The 18370-nt window shown below is 45.2% G+C and overlaps 1 protein-coding gene across 1 annotated transcript; it reads right to left on the reverse strand.

Moving 5' to 3' along the window:
* Nucleotides 1-11516: 11516 nt before the first annotated feature.
* On the reverse strand, nucleotides 11517-13866 carry LOC121983183 (exocyst complex component EXO70B1-like). Its single transcript, XM_042536138.1, has one exon. The coding sequence runs from the start codon at nucleotides 13727-13729 to the stop codon at nucleotides 11687-11689; it is 2043 nt and encodes a 680-aa protein (XP_042392072.1). The 5' UTR covers nucleotides 13730-13866; the 3' UTR covers nucleotides 11517-11686.
* Between the last annotated feature and the right edge of the window lie 4504 nt (nucleotides 13867-18370).

Consider the following 18370-nt stretch of genomic DNA (forward strand, 5'->3'; position numbering starts at 1 on the left):
GCCCGACGACCGCCGTTGCCATCGGCGATCGTCGCCGGCGACCACCGTCGGCCGCCGCCGGCAATCGTCGCCGTCGCCGATTGTCGGTGGCGGGTGGCGGCGGAGGAGGCCAACGGCGACGACCGTTGGTTGCCGCAAGCTCCGGCAGATGTGTGGCGACCATTGGTAGAGGTCGAAGGATATTTTTATCATTTTATAATAATACGAATTACATTCTTTATAAAAAATAATGTACACCAAACAAAAGAATGTAATCATCCTTGTAATCAAAGATTACATGCATTACATTACCAAACGTAGTAATATAATCAAGATTACATTACATTACATTATATTACAAATTTAATTATATTATAAGTAAGATTATATTACATCCAACCAAACGTAATCTTATTGAGATGGAGTCAACATAAATCAAGCTATAGTCAATTAATGACTAAAACAGTTGATAGACATTTATGTAGAAAAATTGTTAGAGCTTATCAATAACCCTTTCAAGGTTATAAAATGGGAAGGGGAGCTAGAACAACAATAATTCTCCCATTATAAAAAGTGCTCATTCTCTTGTTCTTCCACCGCAATATATGTATTTATTTTTATTCTTTATTTTTATTTTTAAGCCTAAAGTCTTTATCTCCAAGCTCCATAAGTTTACAATTATTATACTACATTTATCAGATATTCATTGTAAAAATTTTGTTATAGGTCTCTTGGCCTTTTAAAGGTTTTTGTGAAGAAGAAATTTAATAGTTTTTAAGGTTTAACTCACCTTACGAGTCCAGGACATAGGTCATGTAAAAATTAAAGATTTCAAACGGTGTAAATGGAAGAACAAAAGCATATACTTCCATCATTTTTAGTGGTCAAATCAAGGGAGAATTAAGAAAATATCTATAATATAGATATCCAAGAGATACTTAGTAAACCAAGTTTGACCCAACTTTAAATGCAGGAAGTAAACAAAGAGAAAGATTGTCAATGTAATTATACCCTAAATAGTCGAAATCAAAAATATAATTTTGATATGTCTGATAAAGGGTTTAACTTAGATGCATATTGTTGTTATTACTGTAGCGTGTCAAGTATACTTGACATTGACATTACATGTGTAACAGATTAAATCGAAGTTAGTCGAGGTCAACAAGATATTTGGTAGAAAAAGAAAGTCTAATAGATGCTGACAACAGTGACAAATTAATGAAGACTAAAAGATGAGTAGGTGTTGGAAGATAAGAAAGTCAACATGTATTGGTAGACAAGGAAGACCTAGAGACTATGCCTCTTAATAAATAAAAAGTCCTAATAGATTGAGATCGATTAAATATCTCGCACATGAGAAACCCCAAAGTTAAGGATTTTTTGGCATGTGAGTTGTGAGAGAATATAAGCAACCTATATTTTAGATGTTTGGATAGATCTCATATAAGTGGTTTTGGTCAAAGTTAATGATTTAGTCAATTGGTGATTATATACCGTTGTCTGATATAGTTAGTGATTAGAAAGTCAATTGAAAGTAGACGGTTCGCAAATAAAAAAGTTCTATTTTGAGTCGAGTCGAATGAATAATAATTCAATTAACTAATGCATGAGTAGTCGACTAGGGATATTTTTTTTTTTTAAACAGAAAGTTTATATTTCAAGATGAGTCAATTGACCTCATATTGGCCAATCGAAGATAGGTTAGTCAATTATGGAATCAGCTAAAGTTTCATTCCAAGAAAATCGAATGTTTTGTTTGTGATAGACTTGATTAAATTGTTGACCAAAGTCAAGTCAGTCGACTAATTAATTGATTGAAGTATTTTCAAATTAAAAATAGTAATTATTAAATAAAAACTTACCCAATGTGAGTCGACTGATTAGTTTGGAGTTGACTAGGAATAAGTTGAGTTGATTAATAAGATTGAATTCATAAATCTCATCAATATGATATGAGAGTTAAGCCTGTATATTTATCCAAAAGAGTTGATTGACAAGTGTCGGAGTCACACATGGACAATAATCAACTCTAATGGCTTTGAATTGATTGAAGATAGCAGGTGACATGACTAGCATAATAAGGGAGGCAAGGGCCTCCCCCCAGTTTAACAATTTTTTTACCGCATTTCATTTATTGCAAAGTTTTGTATATGATTTTCTAGCTCTAAAAGATTTATGTAAAAGAGAAAGCTAGTGGTTAACCCATCGTATGAGCAGTAACAATCGAGAGTTCCAAATCACATTAAAGGTATGTTTGATTCAAGTGATGTATAATCACATAACCAAAGTTATAAAGAATAAAACATAATCAAATGTTATTTGGTTCAACTTAGGTAATGCAACAAAAACTTGTTTGTTTGAAGGTTTTAATGAATACCCTAGTTTAATATTTTACCGTATTATCCTCAGTTACAAAACCAACTGATCCGGCAGTAAGAATGGGGGACCCACTTCCTAAAGGGTCTTAGCTTGAGAACCGATGAAGGGCTGACTAAGCGGTTAATGACCGAGCCGATCAGCCGGGTTGGTCCGAGCGGAGTTAGAGATAACCCATCCATGGGGTTGGGTGTCCGACGCCAAGGCAGGAGGATTGAAGGGCCGACCGGGAGCCCGAACGGCAGGGGCCAAAGAGCCGAGCGGGCAACCCGTCCGGACAAAATAAGGGCGAGGGGACAAAAAGGTGGCCGAGCGGCCTATGCGCTCGGCTCGGGATATGGGATATCGGTAGAAGCATGTCTGATGATTAGGCCGTACACAAGATCGCACGATGGAGGATCTTGCCGTCACATCATGGAAAGGTTGATACAGTAGCAGTATGGCCTCAGGGACGCCTTTTCTAACGGATCCATATCTGGGCATGGCCCTTCTGACAGACCCATGCCTGGGCATGGTCAAATGCAGGTGATTGCTTTGATTGGCGCGCCCAGGCTTCTTGAGTCTATATAAGGCCTCGATTTCTTCACCGGAGGTATGCGTCTTCATCTTGAGGCCACCTTTTTGTCATTCCTCGCGACTTGGCGTCGGAGCCGTCGCCGGGGCACCTCCGGCTCGGTTTTGTTGCAGGTTTCGCGAGCACTCGAGGATCCAGCGGCGCCACGTGCCTAGCGTCCTTCTTGGTTGGACGGGATCAAATTGGCGCCGTCTCTGGGAATTCCCGTCAGGATCCACCGCTAGAACTTGGTAGCGTCGAAGAGACTCCGGTCCTCCACCACCCCAAGAGAGGGAACCACATGGCCGATCGGCGTAACCCGCCCGATCGCACGCCGTCGCAGATCGGGACTCTGTGACATCGCCTCCTGCGCAGCCCACGACTCTCCTCCCCTGACTCGATTGGGGAGTCCTCCAGCCGGCGACTGCAGCTGAAGAAGCGCCGGCCGGCCACCCAACCATCAAGACCACCCTCAGGTTCCCATCGGAGGAATATTCTTGTCCGTCGATCGGCCCTCGATCCCGTTCACGAAATAACCTTGCGGGCCCGCTTGCCAGGCTTCTTGAGGCTAACCGATCGCTGCCTGGCATCTGGGTGCCGCTGATCGGGCGAGGGCGATCGGCGATGATAGTTCCTCGGGGCTGGCTGGACACCCGAGGCGAACCCCCAACAGTCTCATGTGTTGTGGCTGGCAGACTGGTGGAAAGAAAAAAACATAGGAGTCCATACCTTTCGCCTCGGCTTCGGTTGATCGGAAGCCACATGCTGATGGGGCGGATTGCGCCCCCCTCTCCCGCATCTGCCGGGCGGCTGGGGATGAGACCCCGCTCGGCGAGCTCCTTTTTGGTGGCCGCCTCGATCTCCACGGCCTTCAGTTTCAGATGAGCGGTAGCTTTGGAGCGCCACATGACTTCAGCTGCAATAGAAGAAATTAAAATCAGTTAGATAAAAAAGGTGAAGGGAGAAAAGAGTCTCTTACCCATACGGTAGGGAAGATTGGCCCGAACGAGAGATAACCCAAAAATATATAACACCCCCTTGAGCAGCAACTGGTCGATCTTGTATCGCTGACCAGACAACCAGTTCGCTGCATGAAGGTAGGCCGGATTGCTTCTGAACTTGCCGAGCTCCGGCTGAGTCGGCACAGCGGTCTGCCACCTAGTTCGGAATGCTGGCCGCTCAGGAAGTCGGATATAAAAGAAAAACTCCTTCAAGTGCTTGTTGGAGGTCGGCATGTTATCAAAAAATTTAAAGCCTATTCTACTTTGGAAAATGAAAGTGTCCGGCTCGGATTGTTTGGGGTAGAAGAAGAAGTGGAATATTTTGGGGTCAAGAGGGATACTGTGCAGCTTGAAGAGGACGACCACCCCGCTCAGCAGCCTAAAGGAATTCGGCACAAGTTGGCCGAGCGGGATGCGAAAATAGTTACAAACCTCTACAATAAAGGGATGGGTAGGAAATCTAAGGCCACCTTGGAATTGGTCTAAAAAGAAACAGATTGTGCAGATCGGCGGATCATGCGGTCGGTCAGTCGGGTCGGCTATAATTATTTCATAGTTGTTGGGAATCCCATACGTCCGAACAAGGCGCCGAGCACCCTCCTCATCAAACCGACTCTCCATGGTCATATACCAGGGACCGTGAACGTTGGTGGCGGGTTCAGAGGAACTTGCCATCTCGGAGGGGCAAGAGGATAGCAAGAAATCGAAAGAAGGGGAGCGAAAGAGGCGAAATGGGCAGGGAAAACCTAGTAAGTGAAGAAAGAAGACTCACTGAGAAGGAAACGGGCGGAAAAGATCACCGGGGAAAAGGTAGCAGCCGGAAACTGGGACTGGATCGTCGGAGGCTACAGCGGCAGGGGAGGCAGACGGAGGAAGCACGAGCAAGCATGCGGCGAAGGGAGAAGACGGAGGCTTTATACTGCCGAGGTTGGTTGGCCTCCGCCGTCGGATGCAGGTCACGAAAGACGAGGCCCTCATCCGACCGTCTATTTCAAAGCAATCGCGTCCCATCGTACTAAGCATCGCCGCCACGTGAGAAGAGCCACGTGGCGCCTTGCCACTAGGCGCAATTAATGCGCGTCATACCGCGCATGCTGCGACTTAATGGGAAGGATTTGCGCGATTTTCGAGAAGATTTAAGCAAGCAAACGTCCACGTTGAACAACAAGGCATCCGACGCGAAGAGCCGAGCGGCTGAATCCGGCATAAGGGCCGAACGGCTAAAAGGAAGATTATGGAAGCGGCGACCGCCCGCTCGGACACATATAGTCCAGTCAGTCGGACTCACTGCCTCCTTCGACTAGACTTGAAGGGAAGGCAAGTGATCCGGCAGTAAGAATGGGGGACCCACTTCCTGAAGGGTCTTAGCTTGAGAACCGATGAAGGGCTGACTAAGCGGTTAATGGCCGAGCCGATCAGCCGGGTTGGTCCGAGCGGAGTTAGAGATAACCCATCCATGGGGTTGGGTGTCCGACGCCAAGGCAGGAGGATTGAAGGGCCGACCGGGAGCCCGAACGGCAGGGGCCAAAGAGCCGAGCGGGCAACCCGCCCGGACAAAATAAGGGCGAGGGGACAAAAAGGTGGCCGAGCGGCCTATGCGCTCGGCTCGGGATATGGGATATCGGTAGAAGCATGTCTGATGATTAGGCCGTACACAAGATCGCACGATGGAGGATCTTGCCGTCACATCATGGAAAGGTTGATACAGTAGCAGTATGGCCTCAGGGACGCCTTTTCTGACGGATCCATATCTGGGCATGACCCTTCTGACAGACCCATGCCTGGGCATGGTCAAATGCAGGTGATTGCTTTGATTGGCGCGCCCAGACTTCTTCGAGGGGTCTATATAAGGCCTCAATTTCTTCACCGGAGGTATGCACGTCTTCATCTTGAGGCCACCTTTTTGTCATTCCTCGCCTGACTTGAGCGTCGGAGGACCGTCGCCGGGGCACCCCTCCCGGCTCGGTTTTGTTGCAGGTTCGCCGGAGCACTCGAGGATCCAGCAGAGAGCGCCACGTGCCCAGCGTCCACTGACTCTTGGTTCGGACAGGATCAAATTGGCGCCGTCTCCCGCCGAGCTGGGAATTCCCCCGTCCGGGGATCCACCGCTAGAACTTCGGCGAAAACGTCGAAGAGACTCTGGTCCTCCGCCACCCCAAGAGGGGGAACCACATGAGCCGATCGGCGTAACTTCGCCCGATCGCACGCCGTCGCAGATCGGGACTCCTGTGACATCGCCTCCTGCGCAGCCCACCGACTCTCCTCCCCGAACTCGTCGCCGCTTACATCGGTTGGGCGAAACTTCCACCATAAGGGAGTCCTCTGGCCAGGCGACTGCAGCTGAAGAAGCGCCGGCCGGTCACCCAACCATCAAGACCACCCTCCGATTCCCATCGGAGGAATATTTACTGTCCGCCGATCGGCCCTCAATCCCCGTTCACGAAATAACCTTGACGGGCCCGCTCGCCAAGCTGCTTGGGCGTCATGAGGGCCGCTTGAATCTGCGCGTCCTCAAAAAGCTTGGCAAGCGGGCCCGTCAAGGTTATTTCGTGAACGGGGCGATCGGGACGGAGGCGAAACGCGGCGGCGTGGCGGTCGCGGCGTGTTCCGCGCTCAAGCGAAGCTATCGCGAACGGCTGCGAAATGCGGCGGGATTGCCCTTGTTCTTCGTGAAGCGGATATGGGGCAGCATCTGTTTCAGGGGCGGACTGCGCCCCCCCCTCTCCCGCATCTGCCGGGCGGCTGGGGATGAGACCCCGCTCGGCGAGCTCCTTTTTGGTGGCCGCCTCGATCTCCACGGCCTTCAGTTTCAGATGAGCGGTAGCTTTGGAGCGCCACATGACTTCAGCTGCAATAGAAGAAATTAAAATCAGTTAGATAAAAAAGGTGAAGGGAGTAAAGAGTCTCTTACCCATACGGTAGGGAAGATTGGCCCGAACGGGAGATAACCCAAAAATATATAACACCCCCTTGAGCAGCAACTGGTCGATCTTGTATCGCTGACCAGACAATCAATTCGCTGCATGAAGATAGGCTGGATTGCTTCTGAACTTGCCGAGCTCCGGCTGAGTCGGCACAGCGGTCTGCCACCTAGTTCGGAATGCTGGCCGCTCAGGAAGTCGGATATAAAAGAAAAACTCCTTCCAGTGCTTGTTGGAGGTCGGCATGTTATCAAAAAATTTAAAGCCTATTCTACTTTGGAAAATGAAAGTGCCCGGCTCGGATTGTTTGGGGTAGAAGAAGAAGTGGAATATTTTGGGGTCAAGAGGGATACTGTGCAGCTTGAAGAGGACGACCACCCCGCTCAGCAGCCTAAAGGAATTCGGCACAAGTTGGCCGAGCGGGATGCGAAAATAGTTACAAACCTCTACAATAAAGGGATGGGTAGGAAATCTAAGGCCACCTTGGAATTGGTCTAAAAAGAAACAGATTGTGCCGATCGGCGGATCATGCGGTCGGTCAGTCGGGTCGGCTATAATTATTTCATAGTTGTTGGGAATCCCATACGTCCGAACAAGGCGCCGAGCACCCTCCTCATCAAACCGACTCTCCATGGTCATATACCAGGGACCGTGAACGTTGGTGGCGGGTTCAGAGGAACTTGCCATCTCGGAGGGGCAAGAGGATAGCAAGAAATCGAAAGAAGGGGAGCGAAAGAGGCGAAATGGGCAGGGAAAACCTAGTAAGTGAAGAAAGAAGACTCACTGAGAAGGAAACGGGCGGAAAAGATCACCGGGGAAAAGGTAGCAGCCGGAAACTGGGACTGGATCGTCGGAGGCTACAGCGGCAGGGGAGGCAGACGGAGGAAGCACGAGCAAGCATGCGGCGAAGGGAGAAGACGGAGGCTTTATACTGCCGAGGTTGGTTGGCCTCCGCCGTCGGATGCAGGTCACGAAAGACGAGGCCCTCATCCGACCGTCTATTTCAAAGCAATCGCGTCCCATCGTACTAAGCATCGCCGCCACGTGAGAAGAGCCACGTGGCGCCTTGCCACTAGGCGCAATTAATGCGCGTCATACCGCGCATGCTGCGACTTAATGGGAAGGATTTGCGCGATTTTCGAGAAGATTTAAGCAAGCAAACGTCCACGTTGAACAACAAGGCATCCGACGCGAAGAGCCGAGCGGCTGAATCCGGCATAAGGGCCGAACGGCTAAAAGGAAGATTATGGAAGCGGCGCGGACACATATAGTCCAGTCAGTCGGACTCACTGCCTCCTTCGACTAGACTTGAAGGGAAGGCAAGTGATCCGGCAGTAAGAATGGGGGACCCACTTCCTGAAGGGTCTTAGCTTGAGAACCGATGAAGGGCTGACTAAGCGGTTAATGGCCGAGCCGATCAGCCGGGTTGGTCCGAGCGGAGTTAGAGATAACCCATCCATGGGGTTGGGTGTCCGACGCCAAGGCAGGAGGATTGAAGGGCCGACCGGGAGCCCGAACGGCAGCCCACCCGGACAAAATAAGGCGAGGGACAAAAGGTGGCCGAGCGGCCTATGCGCTCGGCTCGGGATATGGGATATCGGTAGAAGCATGTCGATGATTAGGCCGTACACAAGATCGCACGATGGAGGATCTTGCCGTCACATCATGGAAAGGTTGATCTGATGGCAGTATGGCCTCGGTGGCGCCTTTTCGGCGGATCCATATCGGGCATGGCCCTTGCCTGGGCATGGTCAAATCTGGTGATTGCTTTGATTGGCGCGCCCAGACTTCTTCGAGGGGTCTATATAAGGCCTCAATTTCTTCACCGGAGGTATGCACGTCTTCATCTTGAGGCCACCTTTTTGTCATTCCTCGCCTGACTTGAGCGTCGGAGGACCGTCGCCGGGACACCCCTCCCGGCTCGGTTTTGTTGCAGGTTCGCCGGAGCACTCGAGGATCCAGCAGAGAGCGCCACGTGCCCAGCGTCCACTGACTCTTGGTTCGGACAGGATCACCAACTATACATAATATTATTATTATTATTTATTTATTTTTTAATGTTTTTTTACTTTTCTTTTTCCTTGTATATTTTTTTACTTTTTTATGTGTTTTTTTTTATTTTTTAATGTTTTTTTATTTTTATATTATTTATATTTATATTTTTTTTATTTTTTTACATTTTTAAAATTTTAATTTTTATTTATTTAATTTTTAAAATTTTTATAATTTTTTTAAATTTTTAAATTTTTATAAATTTTTTTAAAAATTTTTTAAAATTTTTAAATTTTTTACAATTTTTAAATTTTTTTAAAAAATTTTAACATTTTTAAAATTTTTATTTTTTATTTTAAAATTTTTTTTTTTTAAATTTTTATTTTTTTATTTTTAAAAATTATTTTTTTAAAAAAAATAATTTTTAAAATTTTTTAAAACATTTTTTATTTTTTTTACATTTTTTCTTTTTTTTTTCATGTTTTTTCTTATCGGAGGGTATTTTTGGTAAAAAAAAATCGTTAACCCCGGAATCAACAAAAACCTTAGTTTTCTGAGGTTTTCCGATTCCGGGTTGCATGACCCTTTTGCTGACGTGTCGGACATGGAACATTACTTGGGAATCATCGAATACCTAAATCAAACAAGGTTTTTGTTGATAACCTTGGATGGATAACCAAGGTTATCAAGAATAACCCCGAACCAAACGCACCCTAAGTTCTTCTATTGTTTTATTATTTCACATTTATTTTTTTTGTTACAGTTATTATTTTAATTTTAATTTCTCTTATTGGGTTATTCATCCCCTCCTCCTCTAAGATTCTTTAGCATTGTACTTGGTCCTTGGGGTCATGATGTCGCGGTAAGACATTCAGGTTGTCTCCCAGGTATTCGCGGTTCGAACCTAAGTTACGACGTATTTGTAGGAATTTTTCTTTCAAATGGAGAGCGTAATCAAAGGATGTTGGACTTCTGGGTTGGTCGTCGAATGCGCTTTTCGATTTATCCTGATGACTGATGGAAAATTTTTATGGGATCGAGCCCATCATCCTGAGATAATCAATAAAGTTAACTGGGATTTTTCTTTTTCTTTAACATTGTACTTGATCTTTAGATACATTGGAAGAGTTCAATAGGCGTCAGCAATGGAGAAAGACTAACAAGTGATGGCAAAGAAAAGGTTCAATAGGTGTTCGCAAAAGTGATAGTCTTGGCAAGTCAAGATGTACCTACGGTTGGACAATTGAGAGGTCTAGAGGACAAAGTGGACCTAAGGTGAGATAAGTGTGGGTCCTAATTGGTCAAGATGAATCTAAGGCTAGGCAAGCGGCATCTTGGCAAGTTAAGAGCATCCACAGTGGGAGTTCTTTTAGAGCTCCCACTGTGATGTGGCAGTAATTAAAAACCTCCCTCCCATAGTGGAGGGAGGTTTTTCCCCTTAGAACGAAAAAGCGGCTCCGTAACTACGGAGCCGCTTTTTCATATTTTTTATTTTTTATATATTAATTTTTTTAAATAATTGTAAAATAAATTTAAAAATCAACAGCTAAATTAATTATAAAATTTTTTTATATAATAATTTCTTTTAATTATTAATGTTATTTAGTAATTTATAAATTTAAATTTTATAAAAATTTAATGATGTGTAATGTAAAATATGAAGGAGAAATGAGAATTATATATAATGAAAAGTGTGGGACTCATGAGGGAGTTGTTGAGAGGTTTTTTGATAGTGGAAAGAGGTATGAGGTTTTTAACTTTTGATGTGGCGTAAACATGGTAACGAAAAAACTCACAATGAGTTCTAACTACTGTGGATATCCTAAGGGGATCTAAGATTGGGCAAGTGAAATTGTGAGTCAAGGTTGACTTTAGAAAATGAGGAAACCTAGGAGATAAAGTCTCTTGACAGAGGAAGTCCTAGATGCAAGACCTCTTGGCAAGACAAAAAAAAAAAAAAAAAAAAAATCTCTTCACACAGGAAGTTTCGGAGATAAGGTCTCTTGGCAAGATGAGGAAACCTCAAAGGCATGACCTCCTTTTAAAGAAGTCTATATGAGATAATAGTCTATTAGTGACTTGTACTTTATGTTTTGGGTTGACTTAGGTGAGGATTGAAACTTAGAATTAATCAAAGTCGATGCTAGTCAACTGAAAGTTGCATTATTGAGTCAACTAGGTAGTCAATTCAGGTTAGTTTGCTAACGAAAACAACTTTTTTTTATTTGTAGGCCAATAAACTTAATAGTCAATAATTAAAGCGAGATTAGCTTACTGGTGGTTAGTTTCAATCAACTAATAACACAACATATAAATTTTGGAATAAGATAATTGATTTGGCAAAGATCGGCAAGAGCCGTAAAATGATCTACAAGCTGTATTAGGTCTGTCAACTCGAATATTTGCTAAGTCAGGTAGTCGACTAGATGCAATTGCAATCAAGCCGCTAGCCTCATCACTCATCATGGATCCAACAATAATCAATGTAGAGGGTATATGAAACACATAAGAGTTATGAGTTTATTCAATTAACAATTTTGAGTTTATGCAATAACATCTAAATGCTCCAGCTAAACTTGAATTAAGCTTACGCTCAAAAAAAAAAAATCCAAGTTAAGCTGAATAGCTATTTTAATAACTTGATTAGCTCGAAATGGTTTAACTCAATCACCTTATCAACATTAAGCTTGGCTCGATTTGGATAGTTTACAACTCTAAAAGCACATGTTGTATTACTTACTGGCATTTTTTCCCCCTGTTTTTCCATTACAACATGCAATGAGTAATTCCTCCTCCACATGAGAGTCATCGTTAATGGAGATTTGAGTCACGAGAAGCTGAAATTTGACGCAATCCGGTGGATATCATTTCCTCCGGCCAACCAGGGATGAAGGGTTCCCAGAGAACAGCTCGTCGATGTAGTTCTCGAGCTCCTCCGGCCCGAACTTGATGTACTTCTCCGTCTGCCTGCCCGGGTCCAGGTACTGCGAAAACCTCCCCAGGAACGACCGGTACGCCGGCACGATCACCGCCGACACCGACACCCTGAGCTCCGACTGCAGCTGCTCGTCGCTGACCACCCACAGGCACTGCGCCTTGTGGATCTCCTCGAACATGGCGTTGAAGCTCTTGAACCGCTCCTTGAGCGCCGGCTTGGCCACCCCCGTTCCGCCCTTCCCCTGCAGCCCCGCGTCCTTGAAGCACCCCAGCACCCTCGCCCACGTCTCCCTCTGGTAGTTCTTGTGGTACTGCCGCAGCTCCGTCGACCGCTTCCGGCTCCAGCTGTCCCCCAGCATCCGGTGGATCTCCCCTGACCCCTTTATCTTCTGCATGATGTACCGGCCGTTGTTCATCAGGAAGATGCTGTTCAGCGACGGATCCTTGTACAGCCTCGACTTCCCCTCTAGGTTCGCGTGCAGCATCTCCATCAGCTCCACCAGATGGCTCGCGAAGTAGTTACCGTCTTCCCCGCCGTTCTTGGCGCCGCTGCCGTGATTCCGGTGCTCCTTGAAGATGTGCTCCATCGTGTTCCTGTACTCGCACGCGTACTTGAGGTAGTTCATCACGTACCGAGTCAGCGGGTGGACGGCGCCGCCTGGCACCGGCGTCTTGGTCGTGTCGTTCTTGATCGAGTTCTCAAGCTCGCAGAAGATGGCCACGGCCGCCTCCGCGAGACGCGCGTTTACGGACGCCATCTCCGTCTCGAGATTTTCCAGCGCCGAGGGCTCGCCGTCGTGGTTTTCTTCCGGCGGCTCTGGCCTCAAGAGGGCGTGGATCTTGGGTAGGATGTCGCGCAGGGTCTCGTACATGTCGAGAACCTTGAAGAGCTTCTCCGCAGAGCGCTTGGTCATGGCGACGGCCTCCGCGAAAGTGAGCAGCGGGATGGTCGCGCTGCAGATGAGGTCGTGGAAGATGCTCTTGGCGATGGCTTCTTGGCCGGCAAGAACGGCGAAACAGAGGTCCTGCTCGCGGGGGAAGGCGACTTCGACGGACTGCCGGAAGACTCGGATCCACGTGGCGATCTCGCCCTCGAGCGAATCCAACGGCAGCCGCACCACGTCGTCGATGCTGAGCTTCTCGTACCCGAGGCTCGACAGGCCGGCGTCGAAGGCGTTCCGACGCGTCACCGCGATCACCTGGCAGCACTCTATCGTGTACCCGGCGTTGATCATGGCGCCCACCACCCGCCGCAGCTCCTCCACCATCTCCGGCGCTAATGTCTCCGGCGCGAGGTCGAGCGAGTTGGACTCCGGAGAGGGCAGGACGAACCGGTCAGAGGAGTCCGAGCTGCGGTCGAACGAGGAAGGGCGCTTGCTCTTCGACCGGGCGCTGCCGGGGTCGACCTTATACTTGGGATCTTGATCGAGGAGGATGTGCAACTCGTCCTCGAGGAAGCACATCGAGCGATGGACGATGCCGCCGGCGCGGTTCATCGCCCTCTTGCACTCCGGCTCCGCGGAAGATAAGCCGCCCGCCGCCGACGCTAGCTTGACCACGAGATCGATGGTGCTGAAAAGGCTGAGCTCGCCATTTTCCGGCGACGACAGTATCCCGAACTCCCCCGACTCATGCTTCGCCACCATCTCCTCTGCGAGGTCAAGAAACTTCTCGACGGCTGACTGCGGGAAGACCGGCACCGTCTCCTCGGGCGGCTCCCTGAGAACTCTGCCTATAAAATCATCGATCTCAGCAGAGAGGGAAGCGGCACTGACGTCCTTCTCCTCCTCCGCCTCCTCGCTCTCCTTCACTCCTCCTCCTCCTCGGTCCTCGCCTATCAATTCCTCCTTGTCAAGCTCGAATCCTCCCTTGTTCTCGCACCTTTCGAGGTCGACGTTGCCTAATGAAAGGCTGCGGCCGACGACGCGATGTCGGGCATGCTTTTGAGGGAAGGAATGAAATCTCTCCATGGAGAACGATCGTATAAGAATTTGCCAAGTTGTTCTCGTTGGTGAAATGGTAAGGATTTGAGAAATTAAAAGACATGAATGGCAGCGCGAAGATCTTAATTAGGAGGAGGAGAGGAGAGAGGAATACAAGCAATGGAAAAAATACAAAGGGACGGGAGAGGAAGAGGGGGGATCGAGGAAATTACGGGGGAATATTTGAAAGGGTCGTTTGGCTTGCTAGGGTGAGGGTGTCCACTCTCAGTTTAGGGGGATAGAATTAGTGGTGCCAGAGTAGACCATTGGGTGGGCACCGCTCAGTCTGTTACAATATCGAGTTAGGTCGGAGGGGTCGGGCACGACATTGCCACTCATAGATTGTGCTATATAAGCGCACCCTTGATGTCGCATATCGATGCTAGACTTAAGCTTAAGTAGCTAGCTAGCTAGGTGCTTAGGCTAGGTTAGGTTTATCGTGTCATATAATATTAAAAAATTTATTTTATTTTTCTAAATTTGAAAATATGATAACAACAATAAATAGTTAACATAAATCATTAAATCATTTTTCTTTTAAACTAAGTATTGCAAATAATTAATTGATGTTTTTTTTTTCAATTATATTATAAAGGCATCAATCCAGTTAGAATTTTTCTTGGCTTGATGGAAATGATTGGATCATCTTCATCACTCCAATACACTTTTACTTAATTAGTCTAGTGCATCTCCTTAATGACATATGTTTTAAGGTAGCAGAATTTGTCCTTCTGGAACAATTCCTTGAATAAGAAGTTCTTTGATATTGTCTAAACAATTTGATCCTGTCCAAGTCGACGGTCGTTGGGGACATGGTACTCTCGTTAACTCCGCGCAGTCCTGTGAGTGACGTAGACCTTCGGCGAGAACCTGCAAGCACAAAATCGAGCCGGGAAGGGGTTCCCGGCGACGGCCCTCCGACGCTCAAGTCAGCCTCCTGCAGTAAGAAATCGAAATAGAATGGCGAGAACTGTAGCTACAGTGATGAATCGCGCATACCTCCGTTGAAGTCCGAGGGTCCTTATATATGGCTCCCCTGAAGGCGCGTGCATGCTTACCGATATGTGCACGCTTCTCAAAGCATACCTGTAATGAGTGTGTCAGAAAAGCATGCATGATGTCATACCTCAATAGCGTGAGCATATCCCTAACGTGACAGTGGAACTTCCGACGTACGATTCTCTGTCTGATCCGACCGCCTACCATGCTGCATGTCGGCGACACTTGTCTCGAGGAAGATAGAGTTACTTGCTCCTTTTGTCTCATACCAAGCCGGACGGAAGAACCGCTCGGCTAACGTCGCGGTTGGTCGAGCGGGACATCTGCTCAGCCAATCATACCAAGGCCCTGGCGCTGCTCGTACGAACGGGAGAACCTTAGTGGCCATGGTTCCCGTTCAGTCGAGACGACAACCGCTCAGCCTTCGTCCCCTGCTGTTAAGCTGTGCTAGTCACTCGCCGAGCGTTAGGAGCTCGGGCCTGAGTTGAGCCGACCTATCGAGATGCCGAGTCGACTCTCCGCCGATCGGGGAGGTGATTCGCCCGGTCGGGCGTCTACAGGGTGTTGACCACCTTGGCCTCCCGCCGGACGGGCCCTACAGGGTGTTGACCACCTTGACCTCCTGCCGGACGGGCGACAGGGTGTTGACCACCTTAACCTCCTATCGAAAGGGCCCCACAGGATGTTGACCATCTTGACCTCCTGCTAGATGACCTCCCCTTTATCACCGGATCACACACGATCAAGAACAAAATATTGACCAAGTTCAATAATATATGTGGGAATATCAATATATTCATATTCAAAACAGAATCCAAAGAGTCTAGAATTTTGTGTGACATAAGTCTCTCCATTTCCTCTCTAGAGATGACTTAATCTCTCGTGTTACAATATAGGCAAATTCTCATTGGTTAATTTTCTCTTTACACCTTTGCACTTAATTGCAGGATTCATTAAATGAAATAATAATATCAATTAAATAAATATTGATCCTGTCTGAAAATGATAAAGAGTGAACCGTCAGTGATGTGGTATGAAAATTAACTTGCTCAAAGAACTCTGAGAATTACCTGGCTACAAAACTTCATTGATCTCCTACTGACAGACAACAAAGAGAAGGGACAGAAATTCTCGGTAAATAAGTAGAAAGGGGTCCTTGGCACAACTACTTTAACGATCAAATCAGAAGGCAATGATGGAGTAAAAAAGGAAAGAAATGAAAGCAAATATGTGGATGCACGCGCGTACTTGCACTAGTAGAGAATGATCCAATTTTATAATGCTTTTCACAATCCTCGCATTTAATAAGACATTATTTTGTTGTCAGACAACATGTTCACTTACCATGAGTATACTGCATCTAGTAATCACATCACTTGTATGGGAAGGTACATTGTATATATTGTGTATTTGTACACTGATTTGATTTTCTAACAAACTCATGTGTTGTAGTAATGATTCAAATGAGCTCTTGGGCCAAGAGATCATTTGGGCAGTTAGTTAGAAGATGGATCTCTCAGAGAACTCATTTTTTTATATGGCCTAAATGGGTTGTGGCGATGTCCCAAAGGGAGTAGCGATTTTATGGGCAGTTTAGTAAGTCAATGTTAATTCTTTTACAACTTGTCCGATCAATCTTGTCTAATCAGTGGGGAACCAATCGAAAAAGAGGAGGAGCAGAATCCTCGGTAAGTCTAGTTCAAGCCAGGAGTAGGGTCCTCAGAGAACTCATTCCTTTATATTGGAGTTGTCTAAGGATTTTCTTGCATTTGGTTTTGACTTCTCTTGGTGCACAATTCAATCAGTTCAAGGTTAGTTCAAAGAAGAGATGAGAGTGGAAAGAAAAAGGAAGAAAGGTAAATTAAGAGCTTGCGGCGGTCCAACAAAAAAAAATTTAAAAAAAAAATGAAAGAAAGAAGCTAAGGGACACAATTCTTTCTTTTCCACCACTCTGAATATCTAAAGAGGGACTATGCCAAATATCACATCCGAATAATAAAAAAAGGTACAAGTCTAGTTCCAGTTTGTGCCGAGGTTAATTTAACTTCAGTACCAAGTCAAACTTAATGGGATTCTAGTGCTACTTAATCATTAGAAGGTTTTACAAAAGTGAATTTATGCTGAAAAATTAGTTTATATGGGTGATGACAAGCCTATTAAAATTAAGGCTATAGGATGTTTTAGATTATTACTTAGGAGTGATTATTTAGATTTGAAAGAGACTTTTTGTTGTACCGTCATTCAAATGAAATTTGGTTTCCACTTCCGCATTTGACAAATTTAGTTATCGTTGTTCACTTGGAGATTGTAAATTGTCTTTCTTTAATTTTGAATATTATTGGTATTAATTCTTTATTGTCTCTTGATAATCTCTATATGTTGATACAGTTGCCTTATTCAACGAAACCTTGCATGTTAATACTATTAGTGTCTACCCTAAAAATCAATCACCATATGGGCAATATGAGACTTTTTATCATAAATTCAAATAAAGCCCACGATTTTAATACTCACGTTATATTTTATATATGGATAAAATAAAATAAAATATCTTATTAGATAACACTTAGAAGTTGAGTAAGTAACGAAACATAATCTTATCCGATAAGGTCGTGTCACGTCATGTCAATCCTAAAATCTCAACTTATATATAGTAGATAAATACGACGTGGGTGTGTGTGCGCTCGTGCACGAGTAGGGGTGACAGACTCCAATTGTACTCCTGAGACTAGCGACGATGGTGTGCTCGTGCAGATACCATAGAAACGTGAACATGTTGATCGTGATGAATTCGACTTGACTCTCCATATTCACAAAAGATTCACACATCAAAGGTAACATTTCCTAACAAATGTTTAATAAGAATTCGCTTGGATCTCTAGCAAGTTCCATTTTTTGTTGTGTTTTAATATTTGAGTATGTTTTGGAACTCAACAATAGTATCAAACCACTTAGGAATTCGATTAAATCTTTTATATATTTGTTTTTATATCTTATATAGATAAACATGTTTATTATAATTAGAAGAATAATTTATGTGTGATTTTTATGGATGTTTTGATTAATTTAGTATGAAACAATAGTGATTGTAGCTTCATGTTAATTTGATAATAAGAATGCTATAATTTGATTTTATTGGACTTGGTGGTGGTTTTATGACTATTGATATTTTTGTGGTAATCTATTGTGAATATTGTAAGATATTAATCATTCTATTAATAATCAAATTAAAATTATGATTTAATTACAATAATGGATCTATATGTCATGAATAGTTTGTGAAGTTTGATTGTTATTATCAAATGAAAATATAATAACAACTCACTTAATGAGTTAAGGAAATCATGCTAAAATCGATCAGACTCTCTAGATACGTAAAGGATTTTACGCATCAAGAGGTAACATCTTTATAAAAACAATGATCTAATTAGAACTTGTATGGATCTGGATGAGTTCCTTTTCTATTTCTGCTACATTTTTTTGTTTAACTTTCGCACGGAATCCAACAGTTGTATCAGAGCTAATTCCCAACAGTGGCACATACGGTAATTGATTGGCAACTCACGCTAATCGATTAGCAAAGACTATAATCGATTGGTAGCTAAAACCAATTAATTAGCAGGGTTGTTT

The sequence above is a fragment of the Zingiber officinale genome, chromosome 5A, assembly GCF_018446385.1.
Source record: "Zingiber officinale cultivar Zhangliang chromosome 5A, Zo_v1.1, whole genome shotgun sequence".
NCBI lineage: Eukaryota > Viridiplantae > Streptophyta > Magnoliopsida > Zingiberales > Zingiberaceae > Zingiber > Zingiber officinale.